Source organism: Hemibagrus wyckioides, linkage group LG07, assembly GCF_019097595.1.
Source record: "Hemibagrus wyckioides isolate EC202008001 linkage group LG07, SWU_Hwy_1.0, whole genome shotgun sequence".
In the NCBI taxonomy this organism is placed as follows: Eukaryota; Metazoa; Chordata; class Actinopteri; order Siluriformes; family Bagridae; genus Hemibagrus; species Hemibagrus wyckioides.
The window spans coordinates 2,305,504-2,322,731 of NC_080716.1; the positions used below are offsets into that span (position 1 = coordinate 2,305,504).

The window sequence follows — 17,228 nt, forward strand, 5'->3', positions numbered from 1 at the left end:
AGTGACACGTCAGTTCAGATCCTAGCGTGGCTTATTATTATTATTATTATAAGGATATTAGCATAATGTTTAAAATCACACACACACACACACACACACAAGTGACACACAAGTCAGTGCACAGTATCATGATCCTGTATTTAGGTCACGTACATTACATATAACATAACATCTTTCTAGCTATAATACAAAATATACAATATTTATATCGTTTATATTTAGTCTCATTGGGTGATTTTCTACCTTGGTTTTTCCAATCAAGCAGATGAGTTTGATATATCGTCCAGTCTTCAGCAGGTAATAACACAGTGAAACGAAAAATGAAGACGAACGGACGAAAACAAACGGATAGAAACCTGCAGGATCCTGAAGCTTGTGGCCGGAAAAGTGTACACAGATGCTTCGTGATAACCTGTTGTTTTTTTCAAATCCAAACCAGGAAGTGAAATTTGAACCCTTTAAACCTCCCAAGAAGGCATCCTCACTGTACTTCCTGTTTAAGATGACTCGCTTTTAAGACGGATAATCAGCTAGGCCACCTTTTTTTTTTCGTCCATCTGCAAAAACACTGTTCGGAAATTATGGAAGAAATTACGAAAATGTTTTAAAACGAACAGACGGAGATTCGTAAAAGGGCGTCAGCCGTCTCTTTCGGTAGGGTTGCCAGATTTATTTCGGCTAAAGAAGAAGAAGGATGTGGATGGATGGCTTGGATGATTTATTTCCGTATTTAACGTCAAAGCTGTTATGAATGTTAGAGTTAATTAGAAGACTGTCGCTATCGCTAATCTCGGACACGATCGGTGGAAACGCACTTCCACGTGGCATTAACGTTTCAAAATATTTATTTTTTTCCCCCCAGGCGTGAAATTTTGGGCGGTTTGGAGATTCTTTAAGTGCCTTAAAGTCTCAGGAACGTACATCCCTGTGCATAATCAAGCAACTGGAAATCTTTAATGGAGAAAAAAAAAAAAGACAAAGTGAAACAAAAATAAAACAAAAAATGAGCCATGTCCCGGATTAGGATTAGTATACTGTACAAAGTCAGTTTTCCAGTCTCGCGGTGAGGGAAGAGGAATGGCGCTGAACGTTCTTCATAAGCGAGTTAAAAAAAAAAAAAAAAAACGTGTGATGCCATCACTCTCACGTGGACTTCTGTCTGTAGTGAAGAGTCAGATCTCCGCCGCTCTTCCAGATAAAATACTTCACTGTTCTCAAGTCCATGTTTGGATCCAGAACCTAAACAAGGTGGGAAATAAAATGGTTAAATAGAACAAATAGTGTGTGTGTGTGTGTGTGTGTGTGTGTGTGTGTAAAGACCTGATCCTGGCACATGAGCTCGATTTTCTCCTCAGCGAGCATGGCCATGTCTTCTTCCTTCTCCTGCTCTCCGGGCTTCTCCGTTCCCGACGAGCTCGTGGTCTGAGACTCCGTGTCCAGGTTGATGATCTTCTCGTAGACGTGCTCCATCACCTTCCTCACCTGCAGCATGTCGCTGGCCGACAGACGGTCCCTAAACATGCCGGGGGAGCGTTAAGGTGGAAAGGAAAATTCCTCTAGACAGTTTGAGGATATCGTGTGAAGCTTAGCTAGGTCTCTAGCGATGAAGTCAGTTTAGCTTCTCTCTTAGCTGTACTCTAATTCAACCTGACAAACCAAAAGTATTCGTTTACTGCTTTGTTATCTCAGAAGCCCAGATCTGACATAACATTAAAAAACGAGATAATGGCTCTTTTGAAATGAGATAAAATAAAATAACGAAAATAATGACATAACTCCAAGTACGACATCTTGAAATAACAAGATAACCACAACGTTTTGAAATAACGAGATAACTCAAAATAATAAGCTGATGTCTTGAAATAGCAAGAGTCAAAAATATCCTCTTGAAACAAGATAACTCAATAAAATGTCTTGAAATAACGGCATATGTTACTTTGGGTCATTGAAATAAATTATATATATATATATATATATATATATATCTCGAAATAACAAGATAACTCAAAATAATACCATGTCTAGAAAAAAATGAGATAACTCACAATATCCTGAAATAATGAGATAGATACTGAGATAGAGAGATGAACTGAAGTTAATATAACAGCAGCCTATCTCATTTTTTTTAAGACAGTTCCTAATATTACACACATTATAATAATAATAATAATAATAATAATAAAAAAATGTATTACTTCTTGAGTGTTTTTGCCCCGGAGGACGAGTGAGGCTGCAGGTAGAATGGGATCTTGTTGAATTTGGGCATGTTTTTCTAGAAAACGAGACAAAAACAATCAACTGGTCACTTCACGTGATAAAAGCAGCAGAAAGAGCATCTGATCGTAGAAACGAGTGGAGTTACACCCTGTGAATGAGCAAACTGGCGAATATTTAAAGGTTCAGTTCATGCTGGATTTCTGTAAATGAGCTCGCAGCAGTGAAAAGATCATCATTAACATTTAAATCCCAGAGCTCAACACTCACATCTACGGTAATGTCAATGACCCACTGAGGAACGGTTTCATTCAGCAACATGGACTCCGTTTCTCCGCCCGAGTCTCGACATAACAACCTACAGGGAAACAAAGACGAGCAGAAGTCGTTCGTTTCATTTCTTAGGCACGTCTATATTTACTCATGGAAAATTCACACGTATTCAGGAGGATTTTCTAGGTTTGCAAGTCATGTTTTACAAACCACCTGCACAACGGTTGCCAGATTTCTCTCAATTACAGGTGACAGAGGGAGGGCGTTTATTAGCACCTTTAAACACAAGCATAGAGCTTTAAACTCAGGGATAGAAAATGCTGACTGCGACAAGGAATTTGCAGCTAAACGTGATATGAAATGATTGTTTTCAGGCAAAATCCAGGCTTACCTAAACAGCGTCCTTCCGCCTGCCTCACCGAAGATCACCGGAGTGTGTGGAGGAACCTGGAAATAGCCGTTGCCTTTCTGAAGCCGGTTCTCCTGCTCGCCGTTTACTACAGAAGCAAAGAAACCAAACATGTTTACAGACGAAAAGCAATGAAGTTTAGACTTTTAATTGTGGAGTTTTTATTTACCGTGATTAACTTCTCCTTCTTCCTCTTCCATCGGATTGATGTGTGTTCGAGGCCAGAATTCCAGCAGAGCCTGGAGCAGCAGTCCTCCAAGATTCACTGGGTAAAAAAATAACAATAACATATCAGCTTAACTGCGATTAGAATAAAAGTGCCTTCAAAAAAGTTACTAAGCAAAGAGAACTTACGCTTCGGGTCCGATCCATCCGGACTTGTGAATCCGGCGTCTTTGGCGGACACCCAGGCAGCAAAGCAGTCGCTCTCGTCCAAGGTGATGGTCAGCATCTAAGAGGCGAAAAAATTACGTCATGTTTTTTTGCAATTCGCTTCTGGAGAACGTCACATTCAAGCGGACACTCACCCCAGTTTTAAGGTCCACGGAAAACCAGTTGGGCACGTAGACCATCTTGAAGCGCTTCTTGATCTCCTCGTCGAACTCCACTTTGCCGAGATCCTCCCCTTTACACGCCTAATCAAATAAAACAAATGCGTCAAGCCTTCAAAAACAAAAAACGATATGACATAATAATAAATCAGGAAGATCTGCGTCAACCTTGAGCACGTCCCAGAATGCCACGTTGTTGTTGGTGTCTTTGGTGAGGATGTGTCTCTTGTCGTTCAGGATGTGACACTGAATGATGCTGGCACCACCTACAAGCACACAAGCACAAAAGCCCCACAGTTAAAGCACCTCATTGTTTACACCACCACTTTGTTTGTTTTTAGCCTTAATATAAGAGCTCAGAAGAGACATGTCAGAGCTCTATCTAACAGGAAACGGGCTTGAGTCGCGAGTTTACCTTTAATGGCCTGCTCTGGTTGTGTACACAGTGGGGTCAGCGGGGCGCTGCAGTCGTTGTCGTAGTCTCCCGATGCTCTGAAGTTGTGCATTCCCTTCAGAGACTGGTGAAGAAAAAGTATAAAATACTTGAAGGTGTGCTGTTCTAATAAGTAATATTAGTCTTTAAATGTTAATAATGTGTCTTAGCAGTACCCATTTGTTCACACAGGATTTGGTTGTAGACACCCAGATGGCAGGAGGAGGGTCTGCTGACCGGTCCAGCTCCATCTGAACAAAGAGACGAGGCACAAAGACAGATTCGGCTTAAAAGCCAAAGATATGTGAAAACACTGTGACAAATTATCCTAAAGATGTACATCACATGCTTTCTGAGATATTTGGGATAAAACAGAGCCCACATTTTAATCTCCTTGTCTTCCTGGTCATTTTCTAATGTTTATATTACCATATAAATGACACGACAGACCTAAAGGACGATTAGGTAGAAAGAAATTTGAATCTTTTTTTTTGTGCCAACCTTCATGGATGGGTGATTTATTCATTTGGCCACCAGGTGGCACTAATGTATAACAAACAAAACAACACTCACTCTGAGAACAGGAGCCTTCTCCTCACAAATGAGCACGCGGATGTCTGGGTTGCGCAGGTCTGTGCAGTAGACCTTGCGGTCGCGACCTCCAGAGTAGACGTGTGTAAAGGCTTCGTTGGCCTGTAGCGCCCACACGCCCTCGTCGTGGACGCGGTAAGTAGCAATGCAGCGCTGCTGACCAAGAGACCACAGTCGTATCGTGCCGTCCGAGCTCCCGGACAGACACTGGACAACACAAAACAGGATGACGCTGTAAAAAAAAAAAAAGTTTCGTCCAACGGAACACAGATGGAGGTGAAGGTGAACGTTTACCTGAGTACCATCTCTGTTTAATAATAACGACTTCACGTTGTCTGTGTGTCCTTTCAGCTTCATGAGTTTAGCGCACGTCCGAGGATCCCAGACCCTCAGGACCTGCCAAAATAAATAAAGACAGTAAAAGACAGTAATGAAGATAAGCTGTTCCTGTTCCGGGCAAACCACCAGGCTTTGATGTGACAGATGCTGGTGTAGAAACTGTAAAATAGTGTAGACAGACACATTAAACCTAAAACGTTTACAAAGCTACTAATCAACGAAAGCAAGCTGCAAAATTACAGCGTCAGGACCCCTGAATGTTAATCTGCATTTTGGAAAACTTCTCAGACCTTTTCGGTTGATCCCGAGACGATGACGGTGCCCAACTGGTTCATAGCAAGGCTGTAGATCGAGTCTTTGTTCCCACTCAGAGAGGAAGCTGCCAAGAAAAACAGGTCATAAATGATCAGATCAGATTCGATTATATTATAACGTGTCAAATTCCCATGGAGTTGAGTGAAGTCGACTCACTGGTGACCGTATTATTGGAGGCGGTCAGAGCCGTGAGGGTGTTTACGTCCCACAGAAAGATCTGTCGGTCCAGCCCGGCGGACGCCACCAGCTCCTTGTCTTTCGCATAAGCCAGTGCTTTGACATAATCCTTGGGCACAAGACATCATCATATCAGAAATAATAGAACTTACTATATATATATATATATATATATATATATATATATATATATAACTGGCATATTAGTTATATACTGTTTATATAACTGAACAGTGTGTGATTTATATGAACTGGTTACCTTATGAGTTCGTAATGTGGACATGCAGAAGCCTTTATGTGCGTTCCACACTTTAACTGTAGTGTCTGATGATGCTGAAATCACTACGGAGGGAAGAAATGTAACCCACATCAGAGGACTTGACCAACTAAGTCTGTAAGTCAGTCAGTAAATCAATAAGTCTGTAAGTCAGTCAGTAAATCAGTAATAAGTCATTAAGTCAGTCAGAAAATCAGTAATAAGTCATTAAAACAGTCATTATATCAGTAATAAGTCATAAAGTCAGTCAGTAAATCAGTAATAAGTCATTAAGTCAGTCATTATATCAGTAATAAGTCATTAAGTCAGTCATTATATCAGTAATAAGTCATTAAGTCAGTCAGTAAATCAGTAATAAGTCATTAAGTCAGTCAGTAAATCAGTAATAAGTCATTAAGTCAGTCAGTAAATCAGTAATAAGTCATTAAGTCAGTCAGTAAATCAGTAATAAGTCATTAAGTCAGTCAGTAAATCAGTAATAAGTCATTAAGTCAGTCAGTAAATCAGTAATAAGTCATTAAGTCAGTCAGTAAATCAGTAATAAGTCATTAAGTCAGTCAGAAAATCAGTAATAAGTCATTAAGACAGTCAGTAAATCAGTAATAAGTCATTAAGTCAGTCAGTAAATCAGTAATAAGTCATTAAGACAGTCAGTAAATCAGTAATAAGTCATTAAGTCAGTCAGTAAATCAGTAATAAGTCATTAAGTCAGTCAGTAAATCAGTAATAAGTCATTAAGTCAGTCAGTAAATCAGTAATAAGTCATTAAGTCAGTCAGTAAATCAGTAATAAGTCATTAAGACAGTCAGTAAATCAGTAATAAGTCATTAAGTCAGTCAGTAAATCAGTAATAAGTCATTGTCAGTCAGAAAATCAGTAATAAGTCATTAAGTCAGTCAGTAAATCAGTAATAAGTCATTAAGTCAGTCAGTAAATCAGTAATAAGTCATTAAGACAGTCAGTAAATCAGTAATAAGTCATTAAGACAGTCATTATATCAGTAATAAGTCATTAAGTCAGTCATTATATCAGTAATAAGTCATTAAGTCAGTCATTATATCAGTAATAAGTCATTAAGTCAGTCATTATATCAGTAATAAGTCATTAAGACAGTCAGTAAATCAGTAATAAGTCATTAAGTCAGTCATTATATCAGTAATAAGTCATTAAGTCAGTCATTATATCAGTAATAAGTCATTAAGACAGTCAGTAAATCAGTAATAAGTCATTAAGTTAGTCATTATATCAGTAATAAGTCATTAAGTCAGTCATTATATCAGTAATAAGTCATTAAGACAGTCAGTACTCAGGTAATTAAATCAGTAGTAAGTCATTAAATCAGTACTTGGTCAGTAAATCAGCAATAAGTCAAGCAGGTAGATAAGTAGGTCAGTCATTAAGTCAGTTAGTGAGTAAATACTCGGTCAGTACATCAGTAATAACTCATTGGGTCAGTTAATACTCAGTTAGTAAATCAGTAATATGTCATTAAGTCAGTCAGTGAGTCAGGTATAAGTCATTAGGTTAGTCTGTACTCAGTCAAAAAGTTAAGTATAAGTCAATAAGTTAGTCTGTACTAAGTCAGTAAATCAGTATTAAATCAGTCAGTAAATCAGTAATAAGTCATTAAAACAGTCAGTACTCAGGTAATTAAATCAGTAGTAAGTCATTAAGTCAGTACTTGGTCAGTAAATAAGCAATAATTCAAGCAGGTAGATAAGTAGGTCAGTCATTAAGTCAGTAGTAAGTCAGTACGTTAGTCAGTACTCAGTCAGGAAATCAGTAATAAGCCATTAAGCAAGTCAGTTAATCAATAATAAGTGATTAAGTCAGTCTGTACTCAGTCAGTAAATCTGCATTAAGTCAGTCAGTAAATTAGTATTAAGGCATTAAGTCAGCTAGTACTCAGGTCATTAAATCAGTAGTACGTCATTAAGTCAGCCAGTACTCAGTACTCACTAAGTAACAGGTCATTAAGTAAGTAGATCAGTAAGTACTCAATCAGTAAATAAGTAATAAGTCATCAAGTCATCAGATAAGTACGTCAGTCACTATGTCATGAAGACAGTAAGTCAGTAGTAAGTCATTAAGTCTTTAAATCAGTCAGTAGGAACTCAGTGACTAAAACGGTCAGTAAGTCAATTAATTCAGTAGGTTAGGCAGTTATAGTAAGTACTCAGTTAGTAAATCAGTCAGTTAGTCAGCACATCAGTCAATAAGTCACTAAATAAATGTGTCAGTCAGTAAGTAAATCAGTCATTAACTAAATCAGTAAGTCTGCAAGTCAGTTAGTCAATCATCAAGTCAATCAGTAACTTAGTCAGTCAGCAAGTAGATCAGACACTCAGTCAGTAGTTCTGAACTAATTCACATATAAATCATTATCAGATCAGACTTACGAGTTTTTCCATTACAGCAGAGCACGATATCGTTCACCCAGTCAGTGTGGTGCTCCATCGAAGCTATATACGGATCCTGCTGCAATAAAACCCAGGGTTTACGTTATACAATGACGTTATAGCTCACAGTGTTTGTGAACTCTACTCTAATCTAATACAATTCTATTATGACAACACTCTGTTCTGACCATTTTTGTGTTCTATTCTGGTAAAACTCTATGGTAATCTAATTTACTTCAATTCTATTATGACAAAACTCTATGGTAATCTGATTTAACACAATTCTATTCTGATAAACGTCTACAGTGATCTAATTTGCTACAATTCTATTCAGGTAACACTATTCTACTCTGTTCTGTCAAACAATTTTCTGTACTATATTCTGGTAAAACTCTGTGATAATCTAATTTACTACAATTCCATTCCAATAAATTCAATAAGTTGAATTTAATGCAATTCTATTATGACAAAACTCTATTCTACTCTCTTCTGGCAATTTTTTTGTATTCTATACTGACAAAACTCCATGGTAAACTAATTTACTACAATTCTATTTTGGTAAACCTTTATGGTAATCTAATTCAACACAATTCTATTCCAATAAAATGCTATGGCCACCCAATTTACTACAATTCTATTCTGGTAAAACTCTACGGCAATCTAATTTACTACAATTCTGTTTAATCGAATGTAATACAATTCTATTATGACAAAACTCTGTTCTACTCTGTTCTGGCTATTTTTTTATATTCTATCCTGATAAAACTCTATGGTAATCTAATTTACAACAATTCTATTCTGATAAATCTCTATCCCGCTCTGTTCTGACAATTTGTATTCTATACAGGGGGGAAACTCTATGGTAATCTAATTCAACACAATTCTATTATGACAAAACTCTATGGTAATCTGATTTAACACAATTCTATTCTGATAAAAGTCTGCAGTGATCTAATTTGCTACAATTCTATTCAGGTAACACTCTATTCTACTCTGTTCTGTCAAACAATTTTCTGTACTATATTCTGGTAAAACTCTGTGATAATCTAATTTACTACAATTCCATTCCAATAAATTCAATAAGTTGAATTTAATGCAATTCTATTATGACAAAACTCTATTCTACTCTCTTCTGGCAATTTTTTTGTATTCTATACTGACAAAACTCCATGGTAAACTAATTTACTACAGTTCTATTCTGGTAAACCTTTATGGTAATCTCTAGAGTAATCGAATGTAATACAATTCTATTATGACAAAACTCTGTTCTACTCTGTTCTGGCTATTTTTTGTATTCTATCCTGATAAAACTCTATGGTAATCTAATTTACAACAATTCTATTCTGATAAATCTCTATCCCGCTCTGTTCTGACAATTTGTTTGTATTCTATACGGGGAAAAAACTCTATGGTAATCTAATTCAACACAATTCTACTCTGGCAAAACTCTATGGCCATCCAAATTACTACAATTCTATTCGGGTAAAGCTCTATGATAAGCTAATTTACTACAATTCTATTCGCGTAAAACTCTATGGTAATCTAATTTACAACAATTCTATTCTGATAAATCTCTATCCTGCTCTGTTCTGACAATTTGTTTGTATTCTATACGGAAAAAACTCTATGGTAATCTAATTCAACACAATTCTACTCTGGCAAAACTCTATGGCCATCCAATTTACTACAATTCTATTCTGGTAAAGCTCTACGATAAGCTAATTTACTACAATTCTATTTCAATAAAACGCTAGAGTAATCGAATGTAATACAATTCTATTACGAAAAAACTCTATTCTGGCTATTTTTTTGTATTCTATCCTGATAAAACTCTATGGTAATCTAATTCAACACGATTCTATTCTGGTAAAACTCTATTCTGAGGTCTACTCGGAGTGCAGTGTGTGAGTGTAGTGTACTTTGTGCTGATTGACGCTCCATATGCGGATGATGGAGTCTCTGCCCGCGGTGAAGAGGCGGTTCAGAGCGGGATCCAGCTGCAGGGCGTTCACCCCGTTACGGTTGTACTTCTCTACTTCATCTCTTATCACATAGGAAACCTGAAAGCGCACAGGAACACAACTTTACACGCTTCACATACACCCCTTATCCAACACAAACGCATCCATCTTTTCCTCTTACTTTCATCACAAGTTTCTCCCAATCAGATGTGTGCTTGAAATAAAAAGGTGCCATGAACACCCACATCCCCAACATGCTAGTTTGCTAACTAGCTGTGCGTAAATAGCAACAGCTTTATTGTAATTAAAACAAACCCACACACACTTAACATGGCGGCTAGAGATACAATATATCACGCTATATGTAAATAATGAACAAAGTAGTTTATTTTTTTTTTAAAAAATACATACAAAAACGCCTAGCTAATATATTAGCAAAACACAATATGCGGGGCGTGTTTTGTTTCCGACCCGTATTCCGACAAACTCCAATCACTGCGCGAGGATTGGGTGCGAGTGTCCCGCCTACTGCGACACCATTGGCCAAGAAAGTGATCAATCTACGGAAGGGCTTGGAAGAGTAACCAATCATCGTGCAGAAAACGGGATATGGCACAATACAGGTGCAGAAAAGGGAATATGCGGTGAATTAGCCCTGCATTACCCAACATGCACTTTGATTTGGTTTACGGAAGCGACCATGATTTTATGTAGACAAATACGAAAATAAATGTCTTTCTCAGGTCATCAAGCGCAGGCAACATATGATATAGTAAAATATTAAAACTAGTAAAATGCCTGTAAAAAAATTATCACCTGGACTTTCCTCCGACCAGCAGCGTTTTGCCTGTGATGCGTCGCCATCTTTCATGTTGACAGTCAACTAAGCAGCATCACATCCGGGACATAAAAACAACATCCGGGACACTGCACTCCATGCGTCAACGCGTCAGCCATATTGGTAGGGGCTATATTTCATTGTACGTTAATGTGGGTCCATAAACAATTCACACCTTATATGTCAGTTACTATGTTTTTTTTATTATTATTTACATTTCACAATTGCCACTACTGTATTTGTAGTTATCTTAGGAGTTTGGTGTAATCCTATACCATCCTCCTATTGGTGGATTTAAATCAGCAGAAATAAGAAAACATTGGCCTCTTAACATTTAACAGCATGCTGGTTTTTATTCTTCAGACAAGAACAAGAACACTTTATTTTTAATTTAATGACTTCAAACTGAAACCGATATGTTTTGTCACATTGCGCTCAAGCATTCGATGTATCCAGTTCAACGGAAGATGTATAAATGTAACGACAGAAAATCTGCCAATTCTTGTATTTTCTATCCAAACCATGTCTTCAAGGCAAAGTTTCACCTTCTATTAAACAATTTTGAACAATAAATAAACAGAAACAAAACAAAAACATTTAGCTGCAAACAACGGAACACAAAAAATAGAGGAATTCTTATCATCTGAAACATGTGAAATGTGCATGAACCTTGAAATCAACTCTGGAAGGTAGATGTGGATCTTCTAAGCAGGGAGTGTCCAATCGTAACCAATCAGGAGCCACACCTGGTACAGAACATCTGGAATGGCTGCTGGTTTTCATTCCAACCGATCCACACCGAAGGCTCTGCACCAGAGGTTCTGCGGCTCCTGATTGGTTGGAAAGAAAGCTGCTGCCGTCCACCCATTCGCGGATAAGACTGGACAACCCTGCTCTATACCATCTTGATGTAAACAGAGTCGTTGAAGAGATAACTGGTACCCTGTATCATACAGAACGTGGCAACATTTTTGGTAAAAGCGATCATCAAGGGCAACAAAACATGGAAATGCAAGGAAAGGCATAGAACTGCATTCTTCTCTGACATGGGGTCAGGAGGTGACCAGAACCTGCTGGTTCACTTCGTTGGTTGGCCAAACAAAGAAGAAGAGCTGGATGCATAGCTGCCAGTACACTTCACTGAGTTTTTAGGCTTCTGAATCCATTTATCATCAATCTTCTGATTTGAAGTTGCTTCCCACTTATTATCCCAAGGGTTGGTCTTTCCCTGGTTGGTACTCAATGCAGTTTGGGATGAGGAGAACATGTGTGTAGAAGCTGAACTGATCTGAGCTGTCGAGGGGTGAGTGAGGTTCGCCTGATGTTGCACTTCAACACTAAACTTTTCATCCATTGTAACAGGTCCCTTTTTTGCACTTGACCTTGAGCCTTGATTTCTTGCATTGCCTGAGACTGCTGACCAAGTTTTGGGCAAGTAGTGGATCGTGGGCTTGGACTTCCCAGAACCTGAGGTGTTGGTAGAAGATCCTGATGTTGCTGATGAAACATTAGGAGTTACCTTTTGCAAATTGCCATGTACGGTGTTCAACTCCTTTATGGTCATTTTGTATTTTTTGGCACTTTTCCTCTGCACATTTGGTGTCAGTAACTGAGTCTTTGGCAGGATCTGTTGCCTTGAAGGTGCATTTAGGGCAGCCATCTTCCCATTCTTCTCTTCTTTGGATTGTGACTTGTTCATCATCTTCCATTCTTCTATCTCTTTCTTCATTTCTTGCTCAACCTTGTCATCTTTAATTAAAGCCTTGGCAAGTGGAGTCTCCATCCTGTAAGATTTTGTAACCTTCTGAGAGATACATTGATTTGGATTTACCAGTGGAAAACCAGATGATGGAGAGGTCATGGATGATGAAGAAGAAGAGTTAAGATCTGAGGAAAAGGAGAGATATGACGGTGAAGAGCCATCACAAAGAGACGAACTACAGGAGGAGGACCACTGGAAAGAAGTATCAGAGAAAGATTCAGATGGGGAGGAGGAAAGATCTGAGTAAAGACAGGAGGAGCAATAGCAAGGTGAATCAGGGTGGAGCTTGGAGTTCTTGGCGACCTGCTGATCACACTGTTGTTGGATTGAATAAGAGGAATGTTGTAAAGGGAAGACAGCTTCCGGCTCATTCCACCCAGGCTGACTGGATGAGGCGAAAATGGAAGAGCTGCCAGAAACTGATCTGATAATGGTCTCTGGTGGTTCTCTGAAGACCCAGTGATCTTTCTTCCAACAGCACCGAAAACAAGAGTCACACAGGATGGAACTGTCCACATCACGTTTCCATGTACAGGAGACATCAGTGTTGCACTTTGCACAGGTGTATGGATAAGTGCGAAGATTCCCTAAATGGCAAATGTCCAAGAAAACCAAATATTATTAAAAAAGATAACACTATATGACCAAATGTTGAACACCTGACCATGACACCCATGTGCTTGTCAAACATCCCATTCCAGATGTTGTCCCCTCTAGTTCCTCTCCTCTGGGAAGGATTTCCACTAGATGTTGTGGGGATTTGTGTTCATTCCATTACAAGGGCATTAGTGAGATCAGGCACTGATTTTGGGGTTGAGGAGGTCTGGGATGCAGTCGAGGTTCCAGTTCATCCCAGTAGTATTTACTGGGGTTGAGTCAGAGTCAGGGCTCTGTGCTGGACACTTAAGTTCTTCCACTCCAACCTTTTCACACTATGTCTTCAGGGAGCTTGCTTTAAGGTACTGTCATGCTGGAAGTGGTCCAGTAAAAGGAAATTGTAAAGCTATGGCATATAAAAACTGTCTGCTTAGAACATTGTGGCACAGTTTGAGAAAGAATCACATATGGGTGTGATGGTCAGGTGTCCACAAAACTTCGACCAAACAATTGTCCCTGTGATTATTTAACAATCCTTTAAATTCTTGAATCTGATTGGTCAGTAGGCTGGAATTCAAATCCAAGGTTAACATTTATTTAACATTTTCAGAACAAGTCTCCAGTGTCAGCACTTTGTAACGGTCAGAGGTAAATTTCAGGTTTTCCACTACAGGAAAGTCTTCAGGACAGACGATTTGACCTTTTGCTATTTCAAGGTAACAAAAAAACAAGTGAGGTTATATCTGTTCATGGCTAGCAAAGTAACTATAGACGGCTAAAAATGTTGGCGTGTCCATCTTTCACAAATAAAAATTGCTAATCGCTGGCAAGTTACTGTGGTATATGAGAAACAAAACAATGTTTGTTTGGATGCTGACAATCATTAAATCAATATCTTATTTGAGGAAATATTCATACCGCTGGTTTTATGTTGGTTAGATGAAGAGTATGCAGTCTTGTCCAGCCATTCTAAGCGAAACTGGACCACATTTTCCAGACCAACCAGGCACACAAACTCTTTGTTCCATGATGGAATGATGCTGAAGTTATTTGTTGGATATTGCTGTAAAACAAGAAAAAGACACATCCAAACTTAGAGATATACACTATATTGATAAAAGTTTTGGGACACTGTCGGAGAAAATTATATACCTAGATTTAAATTAGCAATACTCTGCCTAAAAGTAGTGTTTATCTATCAAAATTATTTAGCTATTGATTAGTAGCTGGCTTTGATTAATGCAAATTTATAATAATCATCTATAACCTTTATAATAATCATGCAGAACCATTAATATTAGTGTACTAGTGTAATAACCACATTGAGACTGGAAGAAGGATCCAGAATAGGCACCAAGGTGAGAAACGACAGTGTGGGCGGTAAGCTAGACATAATAGTAGTAGGCTGTTAGGGCATCGTGACCTGGTCTATGGTAATCAACAGCATTGCAACATCAGTAACTAATGGCAATGAAGCACGGAGGATGTGAAACAGTATAATGTCAAGGCTTACTTAAAAATAGTAGCGCATCTAACTTAGATCAATCATTTAATGAAATGTCAATGTCAAGATGACAGAGAAAAAAGGTCAGGGTACTAATTAATCTAAAAATAAGGGGATCTTGAGAGGAGGAACATTGATTCATCAAGGCTCCAGGTATAAGTAGAGGAGAACTTTTGATGATTTTTAGACTAGAGGATTTTCAGAAATGCATGTGACTGACTGCATGGCTGAATAAAGAATCCTGCTTCTTCTCATCTGCTTACTGAGAACTCCATTATTTTGGCTAAGTTTTTGATAGTTTTTTGAGTTCATTGGGTAAGATTATGGAAATAATAGAAATAGACACAATCTAAAATTCCACCCTGTGATATGTCCACTTTGGATAATTTCATGCTTTGTGGGAACAGTTTGGGGGTGACCCCTTCCTGTTCCAACATGACTGTACACCAGGGCACAAAGCAAGGTCCATAAAAACATGGATGAGTGAGTTTGGTGTGGAGGAACATGCCTGGCCTGCACAGAGTCCTGACCTCAACCCCATAGAACACCTTTGGGATAAATTAAAGTGGAGACTGTGAGCCAGACCAAAACTGGGATGTCTGCCTTTACATGCACATGAATGTAATATGGAGTTGTCCCGCCCTTTGCAGCTATAACAGCTTCAATACTTCTGGGAAACCTTTCCGCGAGGTTTAGGAGTGTGTTTATGGGAATTTTTGACCATTCCTTCAGGCACTGATGTTGGACAAGAAGGTCTGGCTCACAGTCTCTGCTCTAATTCATCCCAAAGGTGTTCTATGGGGTTGAGGTCAGGACTATATGAAGTTCCTCCACACCAAACTCACTCATCCATGTCTTTACGGAGCTTGCTTTGGTCACTGGTATGCAATCATGTTGGAACAGGAAGGGGTCATCCCCTGTTCCCACAAAGCATGAAATTGTCCAAAATGTCTTGGTATGAAGCTGAAGCATTAAGAGATCCTTTCACTGGAACTAAGGGGCCGAGTCCAACCCCTGAAAAACAACACCTGAACTCAAAGATTTGGAGGGGTGTCCCAAAACTTGTGGCAATATAGTGTAGATCCCTGTGTAACATGTTCTAATAATCAAAAAGCCTATATACATAATATGACCATGGCCACAGACGACACTGCTGCATTGATGGGATAGATGAAGAACCACTAGAGTGTGTGGTTATGAGGATCCTGTATTTATTGCTGAAGAAGTAACACATCCCAAGCATCAGTGACAACAGAGAAAAGCACTAATTATTGATCTGGTGTTTCTCTCCTTTCTCTTGTCTTATTGAACGTAACTATAAAGGGATAAAAAAGTATGTCGTGATGTTAAACACATTGGCTACATGATAAACAAGATGAATGAAACACCACAGGAGTTGCTGTTTTTGTAAAACTTCATGCTAATCATCGTTGATTATTTTTCCAAAAGCAGCACAACCTTCAGTGTTTTTTCTCGTACCTTTCCTTCCCTTACCGTCTCCATTCCAAATAGCGCCCTGCTCCCTATCTAAGTGCACTACGTGCATTGTAAAATAAACCCCTCGCGCCCTACTTAGTGCACTAGAACTTTAACCGGACGTTAATTTGGAAGTTGGAATGAAATAAAGTGAATTCTTATACGGTTTATTAAATGTAAGAATATGTTAAGAAAAAAAAACATCTAAAAGTCAAACCAATTTGTTGTTAAATTGTTAAATCATTAAATTATTTTTTATTAGCTAATAAGGCGCCATAAAGTCCAATTTTATGTTAACATTTAAAAAAAAAAATCGCGAAATAGCATCTTTTTGCTAAGTCATGCTCCAGTAAGAAATCATTTTAAACAAAATAAAACAAAATGACCCTTACCGACACTTTATTTTTGTTTTTGCGTCGAATATAGTCTTCTAAAGTAACCTTAGACCTCTTAGCCAACATTTTGACTAATCTAAATTAACAAAAAAATAAAATAAAATAAAAAAACTATTTAAGGTAATGATCTGAGGTTGCCAGCGTGGTGAAATTCACTTCCTGGCGGAGGTGCATTTTGGGTATTCCTTGTAGTTTCAGTTTAAATAAACAAATTTAAGCGAAAATGCGACTTTTGTACATGTTTTAAAAATATTTTACGTAGAATGACCACATACACCCACTGGTCACTTGATTAGGAACACACACTGATCAGGTATAACATTATGAGCACTGCCAGGTGAAGTGAATAAGACTGATTATCTCCTCATCATGGCACCTGTTAGTGGGTGGGATATATTAGGCAGCAAGTGAACATTTTGTCCTCAAAGTTGATGTGTTAGAAGCAGGAAAAATGGACAAGCGTAAGGATTTGAGCGAGTTCGACAAGGACCAAACTGTGATGGCTAGACCACTGGATCAGAGTATCTCCAAAACTGCAGCTCTTGTGGGGTGTTCCCGGTCTGCAGTGGTCAGTATCTATCAAAAGTGGTCCAAGGAAGGAACAGTGGTGAACCGGTGACAGGGTCATGGGCGGCCAAGGCTCATTGATGCACGTGGGGAGAGAAGGCTGGCCCGTGTGATCCGATCCAACAGACGAGCTACTGTTGCTCAAACTGC

At 38.5% G+C, this 17,228-nt stretch overlaps 2 protein-coding genes across 3 annotated transcripts; both read right to left on the bottom strand.

Moving 5' to 3' along the window:
- Window positions 1-119: 119 nt before the first annotated feature.
- On the bottom strand, window positions 120-10,838 carry wdr48b (WD repeat domain 48b). Of its 2 annotated transcripts, none has more exons than XM_058395280.1 (19): window positions 10,756-10,838; window positions 9,898-10,038; window positions 7,979-8,054; window positions 5,562-5,644; window positions 5,282-5,411; window positions 5,101-5,189; window positions 4,766-4,867; window positions 4,454-4,678; window positions 4,057-4,131; window positions 3,863-3,965; window positions 3,616-3,713; window positions 3,424-3,531; window positions 3,251-3,347; window positions 3,066-3,161; window positions 2,879-2,984; window positions 2,485-2,572; window positions 2,196-2,272; window positions 1,321-1,513; window positions 120-1,239 (listed from the first exon to the last, which is right to left on the bottom strand). In XM_058395280.1, the coding sequence occupies exons 1-19, from the start codon at window positions 10,801-10,803 to the stop codon at window positions 1,144-1,146; spliced, it is 2,031 nt and encodes a 676-aa protein (XP_058251263.1). In that variant the 5' UTR covers window positions 10,804-10,838; the 3' UTR covers window positions 120-1,143. The 2 variants fall into 2 exon arrangements, with proteins under 2 accessions (XP_058251263.1, XP_058251261.1); XM_058395278.1 differs by having other exon boundaries at window positions 7,979-8,057.
- A 341-nt stretch (window positions 10,839-11,179) lies between these two features.
- On the bottom strand, window positions 11,180-16,649 carry LOC131356489 (uncharacterized). Its single transcript, XM_058395549.1, has 3 exons — window positions 16,509-16,649; window positions 14,055-14,199; window positions 11,180-13,126 (listed from the first exon to the last, which is right to left on the bottom strand). Exons 1-3 carry the CDS (start codon window positions 16,575-16,577, stop codon window positions 11,856-11,858), a joined length of 1,485 nt encoding a protein of 494 aa, XP_058251532.1. The 5' UTR covers window positions 16,578-16,649; the 3' UTR covers window positions 11,180-11,855.
- Between the last annotated feature and the right edge of the window lie 579 nt (window positions 16,650-17,228).